General features: G+C 50.3%; 1 protein-coding gene and 1 long non-coding RNA gene across 2 annotated transcripts; one reads left to right on the top strand and one right to left on the bottom strand.

Annotated features, from left to right (window-relative positions):
* Positions 1–13,406: 13,406 nt before the first annotated feature.
* LOC143437954 (uncharacterized) lies at positions 13,407–17,033 on the bottom strand. Its single transcript, XR_013107104.1, has 3 exons — positions 16,484–17,033; positions 16,233–16,361; positions 13,407–14,438 (listed from the first exon to the last, which is right to left on the bottom strand). It is a non-coding gene; the product is annotated as an uncharacterized LOC143437954 (long non-coding RNA).
* Positions 17,034–17,216: 183 nt separating this feature from the next.
* Gnb2 (G protein subunit beta 2) lies at positions 17,217–22,338 on the top strand. Its single transcript, XM_076923304.1, has 10 exons — positions 17,217–17,379; positions 19,666–19,811; positions 20,066–20,104; positions 20,219–20,325; positions 20,563–20,626; positions 20,705–20,867; positions 20,966–21,032; positions 21,271–21,472; positions 21,556–21,772; positions 21,852–22,338. Exons 2-10 carry the CDS (start codon positions 19,755–19,757, stop codon positions 21,956–21,958), a joined length of 1,023 nt encoding a protein of 340 aa, XP_076779419.1. The 5' UTR covers positions 17,217–17,379; positions 19,666–19,754; the 3' UTR covers positions 21,959–22,338.
* The last annotated feature ends 477 nt before the right edge of the window (positions 22,339–22,815 follow it).

Raw genomic sequence — 22,815 nt, 5'->3', positions numbered from 1 at the left:
AAACTCAGAGAGAACTCCCTGCCCCTGCCTCCGGAACCATCACACAACAGGCTTCTTTTATTTAAAGCAGAGTCTCATGTAGCCCAGGCTAGGCTCAAACTCAGTATGTGTATGAGGATGAGTTGGAACTTGTGGTCTCTCTACCTCCACCTCGTGAGTACCAAGATTACGAAGCCTATGCCAACACCCCAGTTTATGAGGGCCAGGGGATGGAACCCAGGCCTTAGACATGAACCCAGCACGTTAGACATGAACCACATCTCCAGCCTCTTCCCCTTCATCTTTCTGACGGCCGTTTTTCCTTCTACCTTTCCCCAGGTTCTTGACTTTGTACATATAATATACATGCGTGTGCACATGGTTACATGTAGGCACCTGGCTAACCCAGAAAGCCTTCTTTTTATTATTTCTTTTATATATATATAAAATATATATATATATATTCACACACACACACACACACACACACACACACATATATATGTAAGTACACTGTCGCTGTCTTCAGACACACCAGAAGAGGACATCAGATCCCATTACAGATGGTTATGAGCCACCATGTAGTTGCTGGGAATTGGGCTCAGGACCTCTGGAAAGCAACCAGTGCTCTTAACCACTGAGCTATCTCTCCAGCCCGGAGATTATAGTACATTACATTATTTCCTCCTTTTTTCCCCCTCCCTCCAAATTCTCCCATAAATCTGTCCTTGATCTCTTTCAAAGCCATGGCCGCATTTTTGTATGAGTATGCACATATATTTTAAAATAAAACTCATTAGGTCTGTATGCTACTTGTATTATATTTTCAGGGGTGACCATTTGGTACGGAATTGCTAACTGGTTTGTTGTTCCCTGGAGAAGATTATTTCTCTTGCTCTCATCCTAACGAGCTTTCTGGATCTATGTCTCTACACAGACACGCGTAATCCAAAGTCAATCACCAGGAAGTCTCGTTCTTTGCTGAATGTAGTGGCAAATATCGTCTTGCCAGCATTTTGAAGGCTATGGCAGGCTAGTGAGTTTGGAGTGATCTATGCTACACAGGCCTTAAAGAGCCCTGGTCTCAAAAACTAAAGTAGAGAAGAGAGAAGAGATGTCAAGGAGATGACCCCATTGGAAAAGCAGGAGGACCTGACTTTGGATCCCTGGCTCTCATGTAAAAATTCAAGTGTGGCAGCTATTTACCCCAGGGTGGGGGAGGTAGAGGCAGGAGGATCCCTGAGGCTTGCTGGCTGGCAAGTCTTGCTGAATCTGTGTGCTCCAGCTTCTGTGAGAGACCCTGTCTCAAAAAATAGGGTAAAGAATGACTGGGAAAGACACTTGATGTTGAGCTCTGTCCTTGATACACACATGCATGTGCAACTGAAACACTTGCATGCATATGTACAAAACACCACACATGCACACAAAAGTCTATTATCTAAAAGGTCCTTTTAGGTTCTTTTGGGTCCCTGGCACCACTGACATATTGATTTTGACAGTAAAGGTTGAGCCAGGCAGTGGTGGCGCACGCCTTTGATCTCAGCACTTGGGAGGCAGAGGCAGGCAGATTTATGAGTTCGAGGCCAGCCTGGACTACAGAGTGAGTTTCAGGACAGCCAGGGCTACACAGAGAAACCCTGTCTTGAAACCAAAACAAAACAAGACAGTAAAGGTTAAGGAATGGCTTTGATAGCCTGGGGTGGTCAAGAGGCTCTAGGTGACTCATGTGTCCATGCATGTGTGCTTTTGTGTGTGTACATAGGCATATTGAATGCATGTGTGCACTGGAGACACTTCCATCTACTGCCAGAGGTGGTACAAGAAGAGAGGAGGAGGGGACTGTGACAGCCACGGACTTCTGAAAATGTCTCTTGTTACCAGATACCCACTGCGGAGTTGAACGGTGTGTCTGATGTAAGCTTCGTGCATTTGAACACATGCTCTTCAGCAAATGGCTGTTTGTCGAGAATTAGGAGGTGTGGCTCAGGAGGAAGCCTGTCTTTGAGAAGAGTGCTTTGAGGATTCCAGTTGTAAGCTCTCAGCTGTTCCTGGTGACTGGCCCCTGCTCAGTTGTCATGGTCTCTAACACAGCGGAACAAAAAGCCTAAAGTAAGCCTTCTCAAAGCTGTGTTGGTTACTTACCACTTTATCACAGCAACGGAAGAGTAACCAATATAGCTGGACAGTGGTAGAGCCTGCCTTTAATCTCAGCACTCAGGAGGCAAAGGCAGGAGGATCTCTGTGAGTTTGAGGGCCATCTGATCTACACAGCAAGTTCCAGGACAGCCAAGGCTACACAGAGAAACTTTGTCTTATAAAAAAAAGAAAGAAAGAAAAGAAAAGAAAGAAAGAAAGAAGAAAGAAAACCCAAAACCTCGAAAAAGAAAGAAAGAAAGAAGAAAAACACAAAACCAAAAAAAAAAAAAAAAAAAAGAAAAGAAAGAAAGAAAGAAAAGAAAAAAGAAAAAAATAACAAATATATATTCACTGTGAAAGAAGCCTTACTTTTCCTGGCCAAAAGACAGATGGGTTAAGCAGCCTGACCAGACATTTTCCTTGAGTGTCTAAGTCCAGATCTGGATCCCTAAAGGGAACATATCCCGGTGTCACTGGGAGGTGGGACATGTAGGGGAGAGGTGACTAAGGAGCTGGGAGAGACTGGAGCGATTCTCTGTCTCTGCTCTGTATAAGTAGGACTCACCTCTCAGAGCCTGGACTTCTTCCTGCTCCAAAATGCAGATGTGAAGACAGAAGGAAAACTGGGGAAGAGAATGATTCTGATGATGGCTTGCTGGTATCTCTCCCTGCTTCTGTTGATGTTGGAGATGAAATCCAAACAAGTACTCTTGAATCAGACTTCAGCTGAGAGTCTAATCCTCACTGGGGGATTCTAGGCAGGGGCTCTACCACTGAGCCACGCCCCCAGCCCCTCACTGGGGGATTCTAGGCGGGTGCTCTACCACTGAGTTACATCCATCCCCAGACAAAAGCTTTCCTGTTTTGTTATGGCTAAGTTAGGAATCTGCAGTTGATCAGGAATTAGTTAGTGAATTTCCCTCTGGATTCAGACAAAGGTACATCTAGCTAAGAAGATGATTCACCTCCCAGCCAGCTGTGGCCAATATTTATTTGTCATGGAACCTGACATATATCCTAGCATATTATAGACATTGTTAGGGTAAAAATAATTGCTACATTGCATCAATTCAGGAAACATCTTTTAGCTGGGTATGGTGGCCACACACCTATAATAACAGCATTTTCGAGGCTATGGTAGGAGGATTGTAGGTTCAAGGCCAGCCTGATCTACATAACAAGATACCCTATAAACAAACAAATCTTTTCCACTGAATGAGTGGCAGGCATTACAAACTACTAGCCATGGGAGGGCACAAAAAACACACACTTCCTCTAAAGGAATGTGATGTAGTGCAGAGCTGACCTGTGCACGAAAGTGAGGTGGGATGGCTCAGTGGTAACAGCCTGCTTGCCAAATCTGATGAGCATGGGTTCAATCCCCAGGACTCACACGGTGGAAGAGGAGAACCAACTCAGGCAACTTGTTGTGTGACCTCCACATGCGTGCATACACATAGAAATAAATATAGTTTTTAAAAAAAATTAAAAAAAAGGGGGGGGGGGCTGGAGAGATGGCTCAGCAGTTAAGAGCACTGGCTGCTCTTTCAGAAGACCTGAGTTCAATTCCCAGCAACTACATGGTGGCTCACGGCCATCTGTAATGGGATCTGATTCTCTCTTCTGATATGCATGAAGACAGAAAATAAATGAATAAAATTACAAAAAGGCAGTGAGGTGTGGTGGAGTCTAGCGATCCAGGCAGTCCTCTGTGAGTGAGAAGTTCCTGTTGAACTGTCGAGATGCACAGGGCCTCAAAAGTGAACAATGGACCTCCCATGCAGAGCAGCACGCAGAAAGGTGGGCAGACATGAAGACAACTGAGATCTGTGGAAAGAGGGGCTTAGCCCAGAAGAAAGGCCATGAAGCTGGTGGTCATGCCAAGAGCAGGTGAGGCTAGAAAAGTAGCAAAGACTTCTCCCTGTAATATTTTTTTAGATTTATTTATTTATTTTATGTATGTGAGTACACTGTCTCTGTCTTCAGACACACCAGCAGAGGGCATTGAATCCCATTACAGATGGTTGTGAGTCCCCATGTGCTTGCTGGGAATTGAACTCAAGACCTCTGAAAGAGCAGTCAACTCTTAACCTCTGAGCCACCTCTCCGGTCCCTCCTCTCTGGAATTTTATTGTTGTTCTTCTTGTTCATCTGTCCGAGACAGGGACTCACACAGCTCCAGCTGATCTGCAGTTCACCCAGTAGATGTCGCTGAGGCTGGCCTTGAACTCTTAATCTTCGCGTCTCTGATTCCCATGTACTGGGGCTACAATGGTGTGCATCACCATACGGAAGTAGGAGCTTTGCTTCTTTTACTCCCATTGGTCATCAGTGTGCTTGGGTGAGCGTGTGCTCATGTGCTGTGGATGTATGTTTTTGTATACGTGCACATGTGCGCTGTATGTGTGTGAGTGCGGGTGTGCACACGCCACAGCATGCTGAGGTCAGAGAACAACTTTCAGTTGTCTGTTCTTTCCTTGCACCTGTTGAGGCCAGATCGCTTTTGTTTCTATTGCTACACTGTAAACATCGGACTAGATGGTCTGCGAGCCCGGCCGGGCTCGCCATAGAACTGCTGAGATTACATTACACACACACGCTGTCACATCTGGCTTATATGTATGTGGTTTCTCAGCATCAAGTTCAGGCCATTAGGTTTGCTCTATGACATTTTTTGCCACCACTGGGCCAGCACGCCGGTCCTCAGAACTCAATTTCTCAATGAACTGAACAAAAATGTTTATGGTGTGCCCAGCATTTTAATAAGTGCTTTACAAATAGAAATTCATTTAGTGCTTAAAACAAACTAATTATGAGCATAATTTTGCAACAATAACAACAGAGGCGAAGCAGGCTTACTGATGAGCTGACAATGTCTACATATTCCAAATATGTAGACATATGGCAATATGTCTACAATTCTAAACCTCAGGAGCACTGTGCAGAAGATCGGAAGTTCAAGGTCAGCCTGAGCTATACAGCAGCATCTCGCCTCCTGACGCAAAGCAAGCAGGCTGGAGATGTGGCTCGGTGTTTCAGAGCTCTGGCTGCTCTTGCAAAGAACCCGGGTTCAAATCCCAGCAACCACACGGTGGTTCACAGCCATTCATAACTCCAGTTCCAGGGGATCTGACCCCTTCTTCTGACCGCCCTGGGCACCAGGAATGCATCTATATACATGCAGGCAAGAAACTCACGCGCATTAAATAAATAAATCTTTAAAAAAAGAAGCAAACCAAGTTTGATTAAGTTAATGAATTACTCGAGATCACGAGATCACCGAGACCAGCTGACATTTGAATCGAGTTGAATAAAGAGCCAATTTTGTATTTATAACTTTAGGGTTGTTGGTTTTTTTTTTTTTTATTCTGAAGTATTTTTATTTCATTTTGTGTGTATTGGTATTTTGTCTGCATGTGAACCTGTGCACCATGTGTATGCCTGGTACAAGCAGTGGCCGGAAGGAGAATCCACTGGAGTTGGAGTTACAGACAGATGTGAAGTGTCACGTGGTGCTGAGACTTGAACCCAGGTCCTCTGAAAGATCAGCCAGTGCTCTTAACCACTGGGCCATTTCAGCCACTCCCCCCAACCCTGATTTTTAAAATTACACTGATTGGTTGGTGTGTGTGTGTGTGTGTGTGTGTGTGCACGCGTGCATGCTTACATATGAATGCAAATGTATGCATGCACACACAGATACACTGTGGCACACTCATGTGCCACAGTACGCTGGTGGAGGTCACAAGACAACTTGTAGGAGTCAATGTTCTCCTTCCACAATCTAAGTCCTAGGGATAGAAGTCGGGTGATCGAGGCTTGGCGGCAAGTGCCTTTACCGACATGATGCTGGAGTATCTTGCCGACCATCCATAAATATTTTGTAGGTGTCTAATGGGCACTGAGAATAAAATGGTGTATAGATACTGATGAGACTGTTTAATGTTCATTCAGGAAAATAGATGGGTAAATAATTAGTTCAATCACGCTACAAAGCCCTCCACATTCCATGTCCACATTCAGGCTAACTCAAACATGGTATTGATATCCAAGGGTCGGGCCTAGGCCTTCAGACCCTTATCTTGGAAATGACTTGGTATTGTGAACATTTCTTCCCTGGGAAGACATAAGCAATATTTTCTACCCGTCTCCTCCTCGTTTGGTCCCAATAAACCAAAGCAGGATTCCACCAAGCTTTCCCCCTGGAACTAATGAGCCCAGCCTCCATCACTGTCCATCAAGTCCTTTTATACACCCTCCATGTATCACGTGTCCTCCATGGGCCTTGCCTCACCATGTGTCTTGTCCAGAACCTGGGTCTGTCTCAGCTGATATCACTCTGCCAATTAGCCGGAGTCTGAGGGAGCAGCAAGAAGCCTCAGCAGGCCACCAGAGGTTTGTTTGTTTATTTATTTATTTATTTATTTATTTATTTATTTATTTATTTATTTTTGGTGCGTTTATCTCTATGGCATTCCCACAAAAGGAGCTCAAGTATACAATGTAAGGGGGACCAAGACATGCGTGTCGTTAGCCAAGAATCCTTCATCACGTGTCCTTTCACGTGCTTGCTTTAGCAGAACACCCTTTCACCTGCGTCTGCTTCCGCAAAGCGTTCCTTCACGAGCCTACTTTAAGAAAACATCCTTTTACTTGTGGCTGCTTCAGAAAAAAAAATATGCTCTTTCATGTGTCTGTCCCAGCAAAACACCATCCAACACAGTTGTCTTTCCAAAGAACCCTTAAGTTTCTACTTTGCTGTCTAACTTATATCCAGGCAGAACTGCATACACACAGCTGGGGAAAAGTGGTTGGAACCCAAGGTTCCAATGACCTTCCCCGTTCCCTCTTTCATAAAAGAGTGTCGACAGCCCACAGGCCCAATTGTGATGAATCTGCACTCAGGCACAGCTGATCTGGTCAAGATAGCAGCTGTTTTGCTGAGCGGATTGTATTCTATCTACACTTGGCATCGTGTGAGAGTCTGTTTCTTGCTGGCCCGGGTCTCATCTAACCTTCTGCCAGATTAAACCAAATGCTTTGGCTACACAGGAAGTCCTTGGCCCAGTACAGGTGGCAGGAATCCAGAAGTACTCAGCCTGGTAAAGGCTGCAGTAAGAGATGGGACCAGCATTGCAATGGGACACAAGCAACCATACTGGCTAGGGAAGAAGTCTCTAAAATGAGCCCCAGAAAAATGACCTGAAAAAAATTTTTTTGTATGAGTGATAGAGTTGGAGTCTGCGTGCAAGTCATTGTGAATGGAGGGCGCATGACCTGGCTGGGTGTCATGCAGCTAAGTTTGGCTCTTCTGAAGGAAGCAACGAGAAATGACCATGTCAGTGTTTATTGTACAGGATTGAGGACTGAAGCTAGGGCCTTGTACATGTCGTGCAAACTCTCTGCCATTGTGCTACAAGCCCAGCCCCTCGGTGGGGGATTCTAGGCAGGGGCTCTACCACTGAGACACACCCCAGCCCCTCACTGGGGGATTCTAGGCAGGGGCCCTACCACTGAGCCACACGCCCAGCCCCTCACTGGGGGATTCTAGGCAGGGGCCCTACCACTGAGCCACACCTCCAGCCCCTCACTGGGGGATTCTAGGCAGGGGCTCTACCACTGAGCCACGCCCCCAGCCCCTCACTGGGGGATTCTAGGCAGGCGCCCTACCACTGAGCCACGCCCCCAGCCCCTCACTGGGGGATTCTAGGCAGCTCCTCCATCTTGTAGCTGTGCTCCAGGCCCAACTGCATGCTTTGGAACAGGGAAGTTATATGATCCAATTTGCATGTAAGAAAGATATCTGGCAGCTAATTAGTAGTTGGTTAGAGAAGGGCCATCTCAGAGCCAGAAAACAAGTTGGAACCAAGGAAGCAGCAGCTGGTGTTGAGTGGGGGATTTAAGAGACAGTGATGCAAACCGCTAGCCTTTCGCTGAAATCTAGTTCCCCTAGCCCAGACACAGTCTGGGTTTATAGTCCAAGCTGTCCTTCAACTCCTGAAGGCTGACACTACAGCCACGTGACACCATGCCTAACTGATCCTTTGTCTTTCTAACAATATTCTAGATTAATGCATGTCTAGCAACAGCACATCCCAGCCTTCTTTGTATCTGATCAGCTTCTGAACAGAAGAGAAAGACTTGTGGTCCTATTGTCCCAGAATGTCTCTTTGGGGCTTGTTAGGTCATTGCCTGCTTTCTTGTTTTTTCTTTTAAGGTGTAGGCCAGGGTGGCCTCAAACCCTCCATCCTCCTGCCTCTGCCTCTTCAGCATCTCATAGGAGGGTTACTGCTACAATTAGCGCTGTGCTTTGCTTTGCTTTGCCTTGCTTTGCTTTGCTTTGCTTTGCTTTGCTTTGCTTTGCTCAGACTCATGAGCTCACTGCACAGCGCACACTGGCCTTGAACTCAGGGCAACACTCGTGGTTTTGATTTCCGAAGACTGAGATTAAAGGCCTAAGTGACTGTGCCTAGCTGTTCTCTTTGTTACAGTTGGGTATGAGAGAATGAGGTGCTCCTGGGTGGTTAGTCCAGGGCTGGCAGGAGAAGCTGCTGGGGAAGATGGCAAGCTTAGTTTAGGATAGGTGGACATGAAGGTGCACAACCATAAGGCCAGGACACCAGAGGAATGCAAGGACTCTCTTTCTTTCTCTCCCTCTCCCTCTCTTTCTTTTTTCCTTCTTTCTTTCCTTCCTTCCTTCTTTTCTCTCTTTCTCTCTCTTTCCTTCCTTTCTTTCTTCCTTCCTTCCTTTCTTTCTTTCTTTCCTTCTTTCTTTCTTTCGTCCTTTCTGAGGCAGAGTTTCTCTGTGTAGTCCTGGCTGTCCTGGAACTCACTCTGTAGACCAGGCTGGCCTCAAACTCAGAGATCCAACTACCTCTGCCTCCCAACTGCTGGAATTAAAAGTGTGTGCCACCAACGCCTGGCAAGTTTTTCTTAAGATTTACTTTGATTATTTTTTGTGTCCCTGTCTGCACATGTGAGTTTGAATGCCTGTAGAGGCCAGGGTATTGTATCTCTTGAGGGTGGAGTTACAGGAGGTTGCAAGTCACCCAACATGGGTGTTGACAGTGATCTTCTATCCTCTGAAAGAACAGCCAGTGTGTTTCTTAACTGCTGAGACAACTCTTCATCTCTGTGGATGACAAGTTTGAAGCTGACTTAGACCACATAGTTGAGACCCTGTCAGCTAATTAAAAAAAAAAAAAAAAAAAAAAAAACTACAAAAACTTAAGGTGTGGAAAGTGACTCAGTTGACAGACTGCTTGCCTAGCACACAAAAGCCCTCAGTTCCACCCCAGCACCACACAGAACTGGGCCTGGTGATGCACACCTTCCACCCCAGGACCTGTAGAGGCAGGAAGAGCAGGAGTTCTAGGTCACCCTTGATGTACCCTGTCTCAAAGAAACAATTTCTCTTGGTTGAGAATATGTTGAGGTATCTGTGAACAACAGTATGCAGTCAGTGTGTGTGTGTCTGTGTGTCTGTGTGTGTCTGTGTGTTTGTCTGTGTGTATGTGTGTCTGTGTCTCTGTGTGTGTGTGTGTGTGTGTGAGAGAGAGAGAGAGAGAGAGAGAGAGAGAGAGAGAGAGAGAGAGAGAGAGAGATTTGAGTGCACTCACCTATGCTGGCTTATCTTGGGTCCTGAAGTCCACAAAGGGTGACTTCCTCTATCACTATTCACCTTATCTTTTGAGACAGAGCCTCTCATTGGACTTGGAGCTCACTGCCTCAGGTAGGTTGGTTATCCTTTGAGTCCTCAGGACCTGTCTGCCTCTATTGCTCAGTACTGGGGTTATAGGTGTCATAGACTGTTGTGTAGGTGTTATATAGTTATATAGGTTATATACTGTCTTATTTCACTTAAAAACAAAATATGATTTTAAACATTCAAACTTAAGTCCTGATGCTCGCACAGCAGGCAGTGACACGTGGAGCCATCTTACCAGCTCTTGGAGTGAGTGACTCTTCGGATGTGGATGTGGGGAGTGGGGAGGGCTGACTAGAAGCATTTGTTGATTTCTATGATGTAAATACTTTAGCAGAGGCTGATTTCAAGTTCCTACAATCCACATCAATTCACTGGATAAGCGGTTAGGGAGTTGAGGTGGACAATGGGCTCTCCCGAGCTGGTATGAGCTGGCACAAGCTGCCGCCAACACGCCACTGTTCGTGAGCATCCAAAGGCGGATATTCAGCCTGCGGTTGGACAGATGCCAGTTCTGCACACTGGGAAGATTCAACCGGGCTTTGAGCGCTCCTAGAGAGCTAAGTGGGGAAGGGGCCAGAGAAGATGGAGCAGTCTGTAAAAATGCCTGATATGCAAGCATAAGGCCTGGAGTTCCGCTCTGGCACCCATGGCAAGACGCCAGGTGTGTTGGCACAGGTCTGGACTCAGCAAGAGGAGACAGCAGGTGCAGGTGTCTGAAAGTCACTGGCCAGCCAGCCTAGCCAATTAGTGAACTCCAGGTTCACCAAGACAACCCTGTCTTACCAAATAGACAATAATAGAGGAAGACACCTGCCTTTGAGCTGTCGCCTCTGTCTACATGCATGTGAACCTACACACACATGTGCAATCACAAGCAGCCACATTCATATCTGTCTATCTCTGCCTGTCTCTCTGTCTCTATCTGTCTCTGTCTGTCTCTGTCTGACAAAGAGGGATGAACAAAGTGCAGTGATGGCGCCTATCTCTGTCTGTCTGTCTCTGTCTTCCTGTCTCTGTCTATCTCTGTCTGTCTGCCTGTCCCTCTTTCTCTCTCTCTCTCTCTCTCACACACACACATGTGCACACACTCAACAAAAACCAATAAATAAATATTCCAACAGGCAACACTGATTGCACTCAGCAGGGTACAGAAAAATAAAAGGAAAGAGAATGAAGGGGGAGTGTTGGGGGTGTGAGGAAGGGGGAGGCAGAAGTCGGGGTGAAGATGATCTCAGTCCTTGAGTGCTCAACTAAAAATAATGAATAAAATAAGATGTAAAAGCGGGGTTCAGGTGGCAAGATGACTCAGTGGGTTTAAGGGCCTTTCGGACACTTCAGACAATTCAAGTTCCATCCACGGGACCTAGCTGGTGGAAGAGAGCACTGCTTCCTGCAAGCTGTCTTCTGGCTTCCACATGCGCACGTGGCAAGCATGGGCCTGCACTCACACCCTGCACATCACAAACACACACATGAGGACACTAATAAACAAAATGAAGTAGTAACTGAAATGCGTGTGTGGATGGTATGTAAGTAGTGGAAGTAGAAACAGACTGAGCATGTGTGTGTGTGTGTGTGTATGTGTGTGTGTACATGTGTGTGTCTGTGTTTCTGTGTGCTTGTGTGTATGTCTATGTGTGTGTGTTTGTGTATGTGTGTGTATGTGTCTGTGTGTCTCTGTGTGTGTTTGTGTGTGTATGTGTATGTGTCTCTGTGTGCATGTGTCTCTGTGTGTGTATGTGTCTGTGTGTGTGCTTATGTGTGTTTGTATATGTATGTGTGTGTGTTTGTGTCTGTGTGTATGTGTGTTTGTGTATATGTGTATGTATGTGCACATGTGTGTCTGTGTATATGTGTCTCTATGTGTCTCTGTGTGTATGTGTGTCTGTGTATGTGTGTGTACGCGTGTGTGTTTGTGTGTGTGTGTATACAGGTACCATAGCATGTGTGTGGAGACCAGAGGACATCTTGCAAGAGTTGGTTCTCTCCTTCTACCATGAGGATGCTAGGGACCAAGAGGAGGCTTGGCACCAAGTGCCTTTATCCCCTGAGCCATCCTGACATCCCCACGGGAGGAAGAGATCTTAATGGAGGGAGTCAGGGGAGGGAGAGGGTAATGAAATTCACGTGACGAGAAGCGGAAAGGAGAATTGTTTGAGGGAAGGAAGGGAACTAGCTAAAGGAGAGGAGAAGAGGGTGGGCAAGGGCACTGGGGGAGGGGTGGACAAAGCTCAGTGATGGCATGTATACATGTCAGAACGACATCCATCACGTCGTATGTTGACTTTAAGAATTAACTTAAAACTTGTTAAAGGGGAAAAAAACTAATTATTTCAAGCATGATTTCATATGTCTGTAATCCCAACATTCAGGAGGCTGGGGCAGGAGGATTAGGAGTTCAAGACCAGCCTGGGCTACATAGTGAATCCCTATTCGGGGGGGGGGGGGGGGGGGGGATAAAAACAAAACAAAACCAAACCCATATATATACCTAAAGTGAGTAAATAATTAAAATGAAAGTAAATCTCAGCTTGGGACATTAACAGTGGGAGGGCATTTGCATGAACCTGGGTTTGATTCCATTCCTTTTGCTAACCACCACCACCACCACCAAAAATAAACAAACAAGCAAACCAGTAGAGATTGTGACTCTACAGGAGCCTCCTAGGACGCCCCGCCCACCCCTCCTTCTCTAAACCCCAGTTTCCAAAGCCTGGGTCATTTAGGTTTTCCCTCCAGTTGGCTCACTGCTCATGCACCTTCATCTCAATTATGACTTTTCCTGGGTAAATGTGAACAAAACTACCATTTGACCAAATGGAAGATGTAAGACCAATGATAGATTATAGAAACAAGCCCCTCCCCCCTGGGGACTGGGAAGACAGCTCCAACGGTAAGCCCAAGGACCCCAGCCACGCTAAAAGCCACGTGGAAAAGCCGGTAGGCGTTTAGAAAGTTCAGCACCAAAGCTCAGCACCGGAGAGGTGGAGGCAGGGGGATGCCTGGACTCACTGGGCAGTCATCTATACTGAATCAGTGAGTTTCAGGTCAGTGAGATACAAGGAGAAAGGCCTGTGACAGTAGCCATGGGGTCAGAATGCTGGCTATGAAAGCATAAAGAGCTGAGTTTGCAACGTACGTATGTAAGGTCTCTTGTAAACAAAACACCGAGGTCGAGGTTGTCCACATGCGTGCACCTGGGACTCCTGTCGGCATTGTGAGAGGTAGAGACCCGAAGACCTCTGGGGCTTGGCGGCTGCCAGCCTCGCTCTAGGTTCAGTGAGAGACCCTGTCTCAAGGGAATAAGATGAACAATAACAGAGCCGGACACCTGACACCACTCTGCCCTCCATGGGTGCACAAGTACCAGGATGGACGCGCACGCACACACACACACACACACACACACACACACACACACACACACACACACAAAGAAAAAAAGGAATAAAACTAAAGTGGATGGTGTTCCTGAGGAACAACACCCAAGGTTTTCACAAATTTGTACACCCCGTGTCTGGCTACTTGTACCCACATACACAAAGACACAGAAAAAAGCAACTTGGTCAGGTGCAGTGGCCCAGGCCTTTAATCCCAGCACTCAGGAGGCAGAGCCAGAGTTTGAGGGCAGCCTGGTCTACAGAGCAAGTTCCAGGACTGCCAGGGCTACACAGAGAGACCCTGTCTCAACACCCCACCCCCACCACCCCAGGCACACAAAGTAGCACTTCTGGAGCTTCCTGCCCAGTTCAGGGAGCCCCTCCAGAGTCTCCTCCTGCTGGCTAGCAGTGGTGAGCTGCTTATCTAAGCTGGGGGAGGGGCCCTGTGGGACTTGTAATTTCATAAGTGCCCCGAGCCTTGCAGTTTTCCTTAGCTTCCTTGATCTTCCCGAGCCTACGTCCTCCCTCCTGCAGCGAATGCTTCCATTTGGAGGACATAGCTACACAGTTCCACCCAAAGGCCTCCTCTCAAGCCCTTGCAAATGGTGTAGACGAGGCTCCCGGTGGCCTCGGTGTTGCTCAGCCCCATGGACACAGTGCAGAGAAGTCTTGGTTCATCTGTCTGCAGCGCTGAAACAACTAACTGTCCTTTCCTGTTCCTCACCGAGGACATTTTTGGATTCCAGAACTCCACACTCTCCTGATTGTCTCCGCAGCTCTCTCTGGCTTCCGCTTTGGCAGTTTGGACAGTGCCTGACCTCTAAATACTGGAGTCCCTTAGCGTTTGCTCTTTGGCCATTTTGTCTTTTCCTTAAGCCATTTTTTTTTTTTTAATGACTTCATCTGCTTGAATGTGCCACAGGCTCTTGGGGCTCTATTCCAAGCCAAGTCCTAGAGCAGTTTCCATACAATCCAGTAAACATTTTGGTACCCCAAATCTAAAGCTCTTACCTTCCTCCTCAAGTGTCTCCTCTTTGAGGCAATGGAGAAAGAGAATGAATTAAAAACCAAACACAATAGCATGTATGTATGAAAACACCATAATGAACTCCACGAAGATATATGTATCTTCAGACATAGTCTCTCTGTGTAGCCTCGGCTGTCCTGGAACTTACTCTGTAGACCAGGCTGGCCTCCAACTCAGAGATCGACGCGCCTCTGCCTCCCAAGTGCTGGGAACAAAGATGTGTGTCACCACACCACTGTTTTATGTGTGAGCAGTTTTTCTGCAAGTATGTCTGTTCATCAGATGCATACCTGGTGCCTACATGAGTGGTGAGCCTCCCTGTGGGGTCCTGAGAATCGAACCTGGGTCCCTTGCAACAATAACGAGTACTCTTAACCACCTTTCCAACCCCATGATTGCTAATCTTGATTGCCAAGTTGACAGGAGTCAGGGTCACCTCGGAAACAAGCTTCTAGGTGTGTCTGAAATGGTGTTTCCAGAAAGACTCAGTGGCGCTGGGAAGACCCACTTTGAGTATGAGGGGTACCATGGCTTCATCTGAGGCCCTGGACTGAATAAAAAGGAGAAAGCCAGCCGAGCACCAGTGTTCATCTCTCTGCTTTCGGACTGTGTGTAAGCAATTGTGACCAGTTCCTCAGGCCCCTGCTTTTAAGCTCGCTCCACCACAGTGGACTGTATCCCCTCGAACCGTGAACCCGAATGAAGCCTTCCTTAAGTTGCTTCTGTCATAAAAAGCAAAGCAACCCACCCAGAGCATCGACCCTCACTTGATTTCCAGGCTGGCCCTCTGTCTTTCTCCTCTGTAGGCCACAGGCTCCTTGCAAGGTGAGCTGCTGCACCCTCAGTGAATAGGCCCGAGGTTCAGTAACTATTGGCTGGATGAACTAAAACAGGGGAACCCATTAAAACTGAAATCAGCCTGAGAGGCCGCAGCTCTGCAGAGGCTGGCTTTAGGCAGCTAGCTCACCTACGTGACTTTAAGGAAGTCACTTTGGCCCTCTGTACTTTGAGGAAACCGAAGTAAACTATGAAGTCTTTTCCAAACTGTAATGTTGAACCTGTTAGCTATGTTAAGTCGTGGGCTTCGTAAGTGCACAGGCGTGTGATCTGTGCACAACGAATGCCAACTGAAGGAAAAGGTGAACGGGTGGTATGGCTGGCATTGTCTTGCTCCCTGTCCGGTGCTTTTGAGACAGGGTGCTGTTATGGAGGTCTGGTGTTACAAGTGTGGGCTACCACTTCTGGTGCCTTCGAGGTTTAAGTGGGCAGAGGTGGAATCAGTTATTTTGCGGCCATTTTATATGTATGGGTATTTTGCGTTTATGTACGTGTGAGAATTCCATGGGCATGTGTCTGATGCATCAACAGAACACATTTGATTGCCTGGTGCTGAAGTTACATAGACAACATTCTAAGCCACCATGTGGGGCCTGGCGACTGACCCCTGGTCCTCTTGAAGAGCAATTAAGTGCTCTTAACTGCTGCTCCTGCTTAAATATTTGAAACAAGATCTCTCACTGAACGTGAGAACCCTTATGTGAACTTTCTGAGTTAGGCTGGCTGACCCACAAGCTCTCAGAGATCTTCCCTTCCTTGCCTGCAAGTGTGAGGGCTATAGGAGTGACCACTGTGCCTAGATTTTTTTTTTTTTTAACTTAGTTTTCTGGCATCAAACTCAGGCTTGCATGACAAGCAGTTTGCTGACGGAGCCATCTCTCCAATCCCCTCCCCCAACACACTTTTTGACACAAGGTCTCTTGTGGCTCAGGCTGGCCTCCAACTCAGTATGTCGGTGAAGACAAGCATGAACTCTCGATTCTTCTGTCTCAACAAGTATACTCCCCTACAGTATATTTTGAATAGTGTGTTTTGATCTCCTAAACTCCAAAGGCTGTCTCGAAGGCCACAGGGTAACTTGGACTTTGCCAAAACATTTTCACAATCTATGGAGGTCAGTCCTCCAACAATCCAGGAGACTTGAGGATGACCTTCAACATACCCATTTAGCAGATATGAAAATCCAGGCTCATTCAGGTTGTGTTTCCTTGGTGGGGTGCCCCACAGTGGAGTTTCCTTCAACGGTTGAGTCCGTGTCTCAGCTCTGCAAACTGAGTCCATAGTCAGTATCCTGAGGATCAATAAACAAAAGTATTGGCCGTAGATGTGGTCCCGTTCATTAGTGGAGTGTTTGCCCAGCATGCACGAAGCCCTAAGTTCCACGATAAATAAATCAGGCACAGGGATGTGTACCTGTGATTCCAGAACTCAGTAGGTGCAAGCAGGAGGATTATCAGTTTAGGGTCATCCTGGGCTGTGTACTGAGCTCATGATGCTCTATCACAAAAACAAAACAAAACAACCTCCCCCCCCCAAAAAAAAAACCCCAACCATTTAAGTATGCAAATCAATAAATATGAACTGTTACTGCAGCGGTTTGAGGCCTAGTCTAGGGAGCCTACAACTCCCCACAGGCCTGCGTTTGAAGACTTGTCTGGGTGTAAGTCCCTCTAACTTGCATTTTATGGGATTCTAGTGGTCACCAACCACTCGCTGTCTTTTTCTGCCGGCTGTTCTGCACTGGTTTAGACTTCTCTAGCTCCGCCTCCGGGGAAGGGCGTGGCCTCACCCGAGGGGCGTGGTCAAGCCGAGAATTGGGCCTTCTTGCATCCAGTGTGGAGCCGCCCAATCCGGGGGGTGGTGGTGGTGAAGGAGTTTGATCACGTGACCGGATTTTTTTTTTCACCCTCCCTTATGCCTATACCACTTCTGCTGTCTCTAGGGAGGATGTCTTGCTCTTTTGCAGGAAGTAAATTACGCCTTGTGATCTCTGATGAGTTAGAAAAAACGCGAAATTGTGCCTTTATTGTGACCGAGTCAGTTTTTGCCCCTGGAGTGGTGTTTTTTGCCTCTGATCTTCCCTCCCTTGGGTAGTTGGTCTCGTCCAGCCTGGCCCTGGGCGCGGCGGCGACGGCCGCGTCACTGGCGGGCGGGATCCCTCCGCTCTGGGGAGAGCTGCGCTGGACGGTTGAGTTGGGGTGACTGAGGAAATCCATCCGCGTCGCCGCCGCTGCCGCCTCCGCCGCGGAGGAAGACAGGACCTCCCGCGCTCCTCCAAGCGACCCTTTGGCAGAGTCCCACCACCTCAGGTACCTCCGCTGACAAAAGGAGTCCTCATCTCCCCCAGCCCCAAATTCCCACGGGTGTGTGTGTGGCAGGGGGAAGCCTCGGTTCCTTCCGTCTCCCGGGTTTGGCTCTTGGGAAACGGACGTAACTCCCCAGACCTCCCTCCCTTCCTCTGGCCCGGTCGTTTCCAAACCCGGAAGGGGAACTGGGGGGGGGGGGACCCTCGGCTTCAATAATGCATGCGCTCCCTGCAGTATCTGGCAATTTTTTTGACTCTAGACCCTCATCCCAGCCCCCGCCTGCCTCTTGCTCCCCTAATAGTTGGGGGGCTAAATTCCGGGTTTCTTCTAAGTCCTGTCCCGCCCCCTTTCCCCACCATCACCCCGCTGCCTGTCCCTGGGTAACAACCCTCGAGCCCACTCGTTTCACACCCTTGCTTGCGTTCGCCTTGCAGAACTCTAGAACCCTTAGGAGATACAGCTAAGGCCTCAAGGCCACCCTTGTCTTCGTCTCCACCCTACTGTCTCTTGATTGGGGCTCTGGCAGTGTTTCCTCAGTCCCGAACCCTAAACTAGAGATCTCAGCACCTTATTCTTTTTACAAATCCTTACCCCAGGTCTGGCACCTAATCGCCTGTCCCTTCGCCCAGCTTTGTTTTGGGCAAAATGGAGGTCCTACGAGCTGGAGGGCCTGGCCCACTGCACTTCGCAGCGCGGCAGCAGCCTGCGCCGTCCAGCTGCCAGATCTAAGGACCTTCCCTTGTCTCTCACACCTGCGGAGGCGGTGGCACCCTTTTATTGTTGGGGGGGGGCTATGGTTGCTTTATCCCTAGAATCGAGGAGCTGCTGAGGGAACCTTGGAGGGTAATGGGGATCTAAGGGCCGAGAGCATGGCCCCCGACCCAGTGTCTTCTTCCTGGCCTGTTTTCCTTCTGCCTCAGGCCTGTGTCATTGAGGCCGGACCTGGGCTGCTGGCAGCTGGAAGGAAGGGGCTTTTGTCCACAGCTGGGGTGGGGTGGTAGCTGTGTCGTTGCCCCCTCCCATCTCATGTTGGAGGGGCATCCTCTGTCACTGGCGCAGAAAGCTGAACTTACGGAGGGGAAATATCTTCGGGGAAGAGGAACGCCCAGTGGCTGGGGGAAGTGGGAGCTGGGTGGGGGACGCCTGGGTCGTCAGAGCGCAGTGTACACGGCCAGATCGCACAGGTGTCCCAGGAAGGCAGGACGTCGGAGGCTGGAGCGGTGCCAGCTAGGCCTCGGGGGCTCCTGGGCGCAGAGCTGGGCTCTAGGGGTACCTAGGGGCATCGGGCCGAGCCGCCTGGGGCCGCTCGCCGGCGCCTGGGAGAGAGCAGCTCCGCGCCCCGGGGCCAGGGGCCTCTCTTCGGAGCCCTAATTACTTCTGAGAGGCTCCCACGGGCTTTGTGCGGGCGCGGCGGGGCGGACGACCTCGGTGCCGAAGGGAGCTGGAGGCCTGGGGGCTTGCTTTCCCCACTACTCTCGCACTAACCAGCGGCTAATAGGGTGCAGCCGGCCCGGAATGGGGATTATCCCGGGTTGAGCCGTCCCAAACCTATTAGTGCTCAATCGGCTTTTCCCAAATCCCGTAAACAGCCACCCTGGCCGGTTCTGGGTAAGAGGAGGGAGACTAGGTCGGGCGGGGGCGATGGGGGCCGGGGGTGGGGTCACCCACCCTACAGGTCTCTGCCGCGGATGCGGTTGCCTTGGCAACGAGGCTAGGGTGGGGGCACTTCACCAATGAGGTGCTCTCAGTCCGGGTGACGGTTGCCTAGGCAACCCCACGAACAGCCTAGCTTCTCCCCTCATTTCACCCCCCCCATCACCACCTCTGTTTTAGCTGGGGGTGTGTGTGGAGGGTGTGCGGTGTGTGGGGGTGAATTTAAAGAGGCACCGCCCCTTTTTAAAATTAGGTGCTGGGAGGGCGGCGCCTTGTGCGGGCTGGCGCGGACGCCAGGTCTGTTTTCGAAGGGTCTCCCCCCCCCCCCCCCATCCCCAGTTCCTGCCGCCCTAGTGTCCCGCCCGGGCTGCTGTCCGAGGGAGGGGTTTCCCCTGCCCTTCCTCTTGCACTTCCCACTCCGTTTCCGGGGGCCCAGGAGGAAGATTGGGGAAGTCGTTTGTTCCTTGGCAACGTCTCTCGGGTGCCGGAGACCCCGAACCTTCCCCGGGTACCACGTCCTCTGCTCCCCCTGCCCAGCAGACCCTTTCCTGGCCGCGCGCTTCCACCCCGCCTTTCCCTGCTGCTTCCCGGGCCGTCTTGGGCCTGACGTCAGCCTTGCATTCTCCCCCCTCCCAGGCCTCGGGCCAGCGGCCAGGAGCTGCCTCCCCCAGCCCCCGTCCCGCGGCCCCCAGCCGCCCCCAACCCCGCCCCACGGGCCCGGCGCCATGAGTGAGCTGGAGCAACTGAGACAGGAGGCCGAGCAGCTCCGGAACCAGATCCGGGTGAGGGCCTGGTGGCTGTGATGGGGAGGCTGAGCCCGGCCAGGCGTGGCTTGAGTGTGTTCCCTTTGACCTGAGCAGACTGGGTTGCCTGTGGCCGGTGTGTCAGTGTGTTGCAGGGTGGGAGGGGAAAGGGGATCCTAGTCTCCAAATGTCTCCGACTTATATTCCCCCTTGTCTCCTGTTTTCTTTACTCTTTCCTCACCTCCGCATTTGATTCTCTCCTTCCCCTCTCTTGCACTGCCCATCACTTACAGGACGCCAGAAAAGCATGCGGGGATTCCACACTGACCCAGGTGAGGTGACTACAGAGCTATCCTGGGGCCCTGAAGGATGGGGGGGGGGGGGTTGGAAGGCATTCTCCGTTGCTTGGATCTCCTTGTACCACCTCAATCTCTCTGTTGTTCCAGATCACAGCTGGGCTGGACCCAGTGGGGCGAATTCAGATGAGAACACGGAGGACCCTCCGTGGACACCTGGCAAAAATTTATGCCATGCACTGGGGGACAGACTCAAGGTGTGTGGGTGGCCTCCGCTTTAGTGCCCCTAGGTTCTGGGGTGATTTTATATAATGGGCAGAATGATGACACAGGGTATGGGGGGACCCGTAGGTCTGGTGGGGAGAACCTAGAAGACCAGGGATTCAGGGTCATACTGAGATTTGGGGGAATGCCTGTAAAAAGCTCTAGACAGAGGGTTGGGGGTCCCCTGTCTTCCATACTCTAAGCTGTCTGCCTTCCCCACGCTGGCCCAGGCTGCTGGTCAGCGCCTCCCAGGACGGAAAGCTCATCATCTGGGACAGCTACACCACTAACAAGGTAAAGCTGGCAACCAAAGGGGTAGGGTAGGGCTTGCCAGTCCCTGGCTGACTGACTAGGGGTGCTGGTCTCCTCCAGGTCCATGCCATCCCGCTGCGCTCCTCCTGGGTCATGACCTGTGCCTACGCCCCCTCAGGGAACTTTGTGGCCTGTGGGGGTTTGGACAACATCTGTTCCATCTACAGTCTCAAGACCCGAGAGGGCAACGTCAGGGTCAGCAGAGAGCTGCCTGGCCACACTGGTGAGTGGAGCCGTAAGAATAGGCAAGGACATTGTCAGGGGAAGGGAAGACATACACTCTTCTCACTAAAATGCCTGACCACAACCCCCTTTCTCAAGGGTACCTTTCATGCTGCCGCTTCCTGGACGACAACCAGATCATCACCAGCTCTGGGGATACCACCTGGTGAGGCTCTGCCAGGCTGGGTTCCCTGCCTTTGGGTGATCCAGGGCCCAGCTGGTGGCACACTTCTAGAAGAGCACCTAGTCTTCCTCTCTGGGTGGCGGCCAAGTGGCTCCCCTGCCACGTGGGGTTCCAGGCTTTCTTTGCAGAGGGCCCTGTCAGGGTTGGGCTCATATGGTAGGAAAGCCAGGGATTCTCTCCTTCAGTTCTTTCCTGATCCTTCCTCCTGTTGCCTCTCCAGTGCCCTGTGGGACATTGAGACAGGCCAGCAGACGGTGGGGTTTGCTGGACACAGTGGGGATGTGATGTCCCTGTCACTGGCCCCCGATGGCCGCACCTTTGTGTCAGGTGCCTGCGACGCCTCCATCAAGCTGTGGGACGTTCGGGATTCCATGTGCCGACAGACATTCATAGGTCACGAATCAGACATCAATGCTGTGGCTGTAAGTCAGGAGGAGCATGGTGGCAGGCCCCCAAGTCCCACACCCCGGCCTCGCCCTCATCATCTCTGGCCCAAATCTTGCAGTTCTTCCCCAATGGCTATGCCTTCACCACGGGATCAGATGACGCCACATGTCGCCTGTTTGACCTGCGGGCTGATCAGGAGCTGCTCATGTATTCCCATGACAACATCATCTGCGGCATCACCTCGGTTGCCTTCTCGCGCAGCGGCCGGCTGCTGCTCGCTGGCTACGACGACTTCAACTGCAACATCTGGGATGCCATGAAGGGTGACCGTGCAGGTGAAGACTTGGGGCCCACAAGGCAGAGGTGGCAAGTGGGGGCCACACTAGTTCCTACGGCCTTGTCTTTCTTCTCCAGGTGTCCTTGCTGGCCATGATAACCGTGTGAGCTGCCTTGGGGTCACAGATGATGGGATGGCCGTGGCTACAGGCTCCTGGGACTCCTTCCTCAAGATCTGGAACTAACCTCCCCAACCCCAGATGGGCCAGGCAGGGAGCAGCCCTGCCCATGCCCACACTACAGGCCCGGAGCTTTGGGGCTGGGTACACATGCCAAGCCTCCCTCCCTGGGCTACAGGGCCTTGGGTCCTGCTCCCATACCCAGGTTTGGTTCCTCTCGGGGGGGAGGGGGCCCCCACTGTGGAGATAAAAGTCGGGGATGGAATGGGGGAAGAGGAAGGGCAGGAAAGCCCTCACCCTTTGCTGCCCTGGGGCCAGGGCGTCACCCCTCTGGAGGGCCAGAGGCAGGAGGTGGGAACTCCAGGGGCTGGCTTTTTTAACTGGTTTTATTTTAATTTTTATTATATTTTCAGTTTTTCCATAAAGGAACCACTTCCAACTCTGTACCTAGTCTCCTTGCTTGCTGTCTTCCTTGCCTCCAAAAAGCAGATAGGCAGTGGGTATTGGGCTCCTCTAAGCTCTAGACAGAGGGTACCCCATTCTTGCTCTACATAAGGCTGAGGCCAGCATTTCTCAGATGCATACAACCCCAGCCAACTGTGCCCTTGCCCCAGATCAGTACCATGGAAAAGGCAGCAGACAAGGTAGATGGGAGAACACACCAAGTTTTATTGGGAGTATTTACAAGAGTGGGTATTAGGGAAGTCACACAGGGTAGAGGTAGGGTAAACTGGGATACACAGGACACCTACACTACCCTGAACCCCAAAGGGGCAGGGTGGAGCAGCAGGGCCCTGTAAGACTGGGATGGGGAAGGATGGGGGGGGGGGGGCATCTGAGTCCCTGGGCTAGGGGCTCAGGCCTTGTAAACATTGACCACTCTCAGAGGGGATGGGTGGGAGAGGGCTCCCCCTACACTTCCT

Source organism: Arvicanthis niloticus, chromosome 24, assembly GCF_011762505.2.
Source record: "Arvicanthis niloticus isolate mArvNil1 chromosome 24, mArvNil1.pat.X, whole genome shotgun sequence".
NCBI lineage: Eukaryota > Metazoa > Chordata > Mammalia > Rodentia > Muridae > Arvicanthis > Arvicanthis niloticus.
Note: the sequence above shows the minus strand (reverse complement) of the source record. Positions and strands in the feature narration are given on the sequence as shown.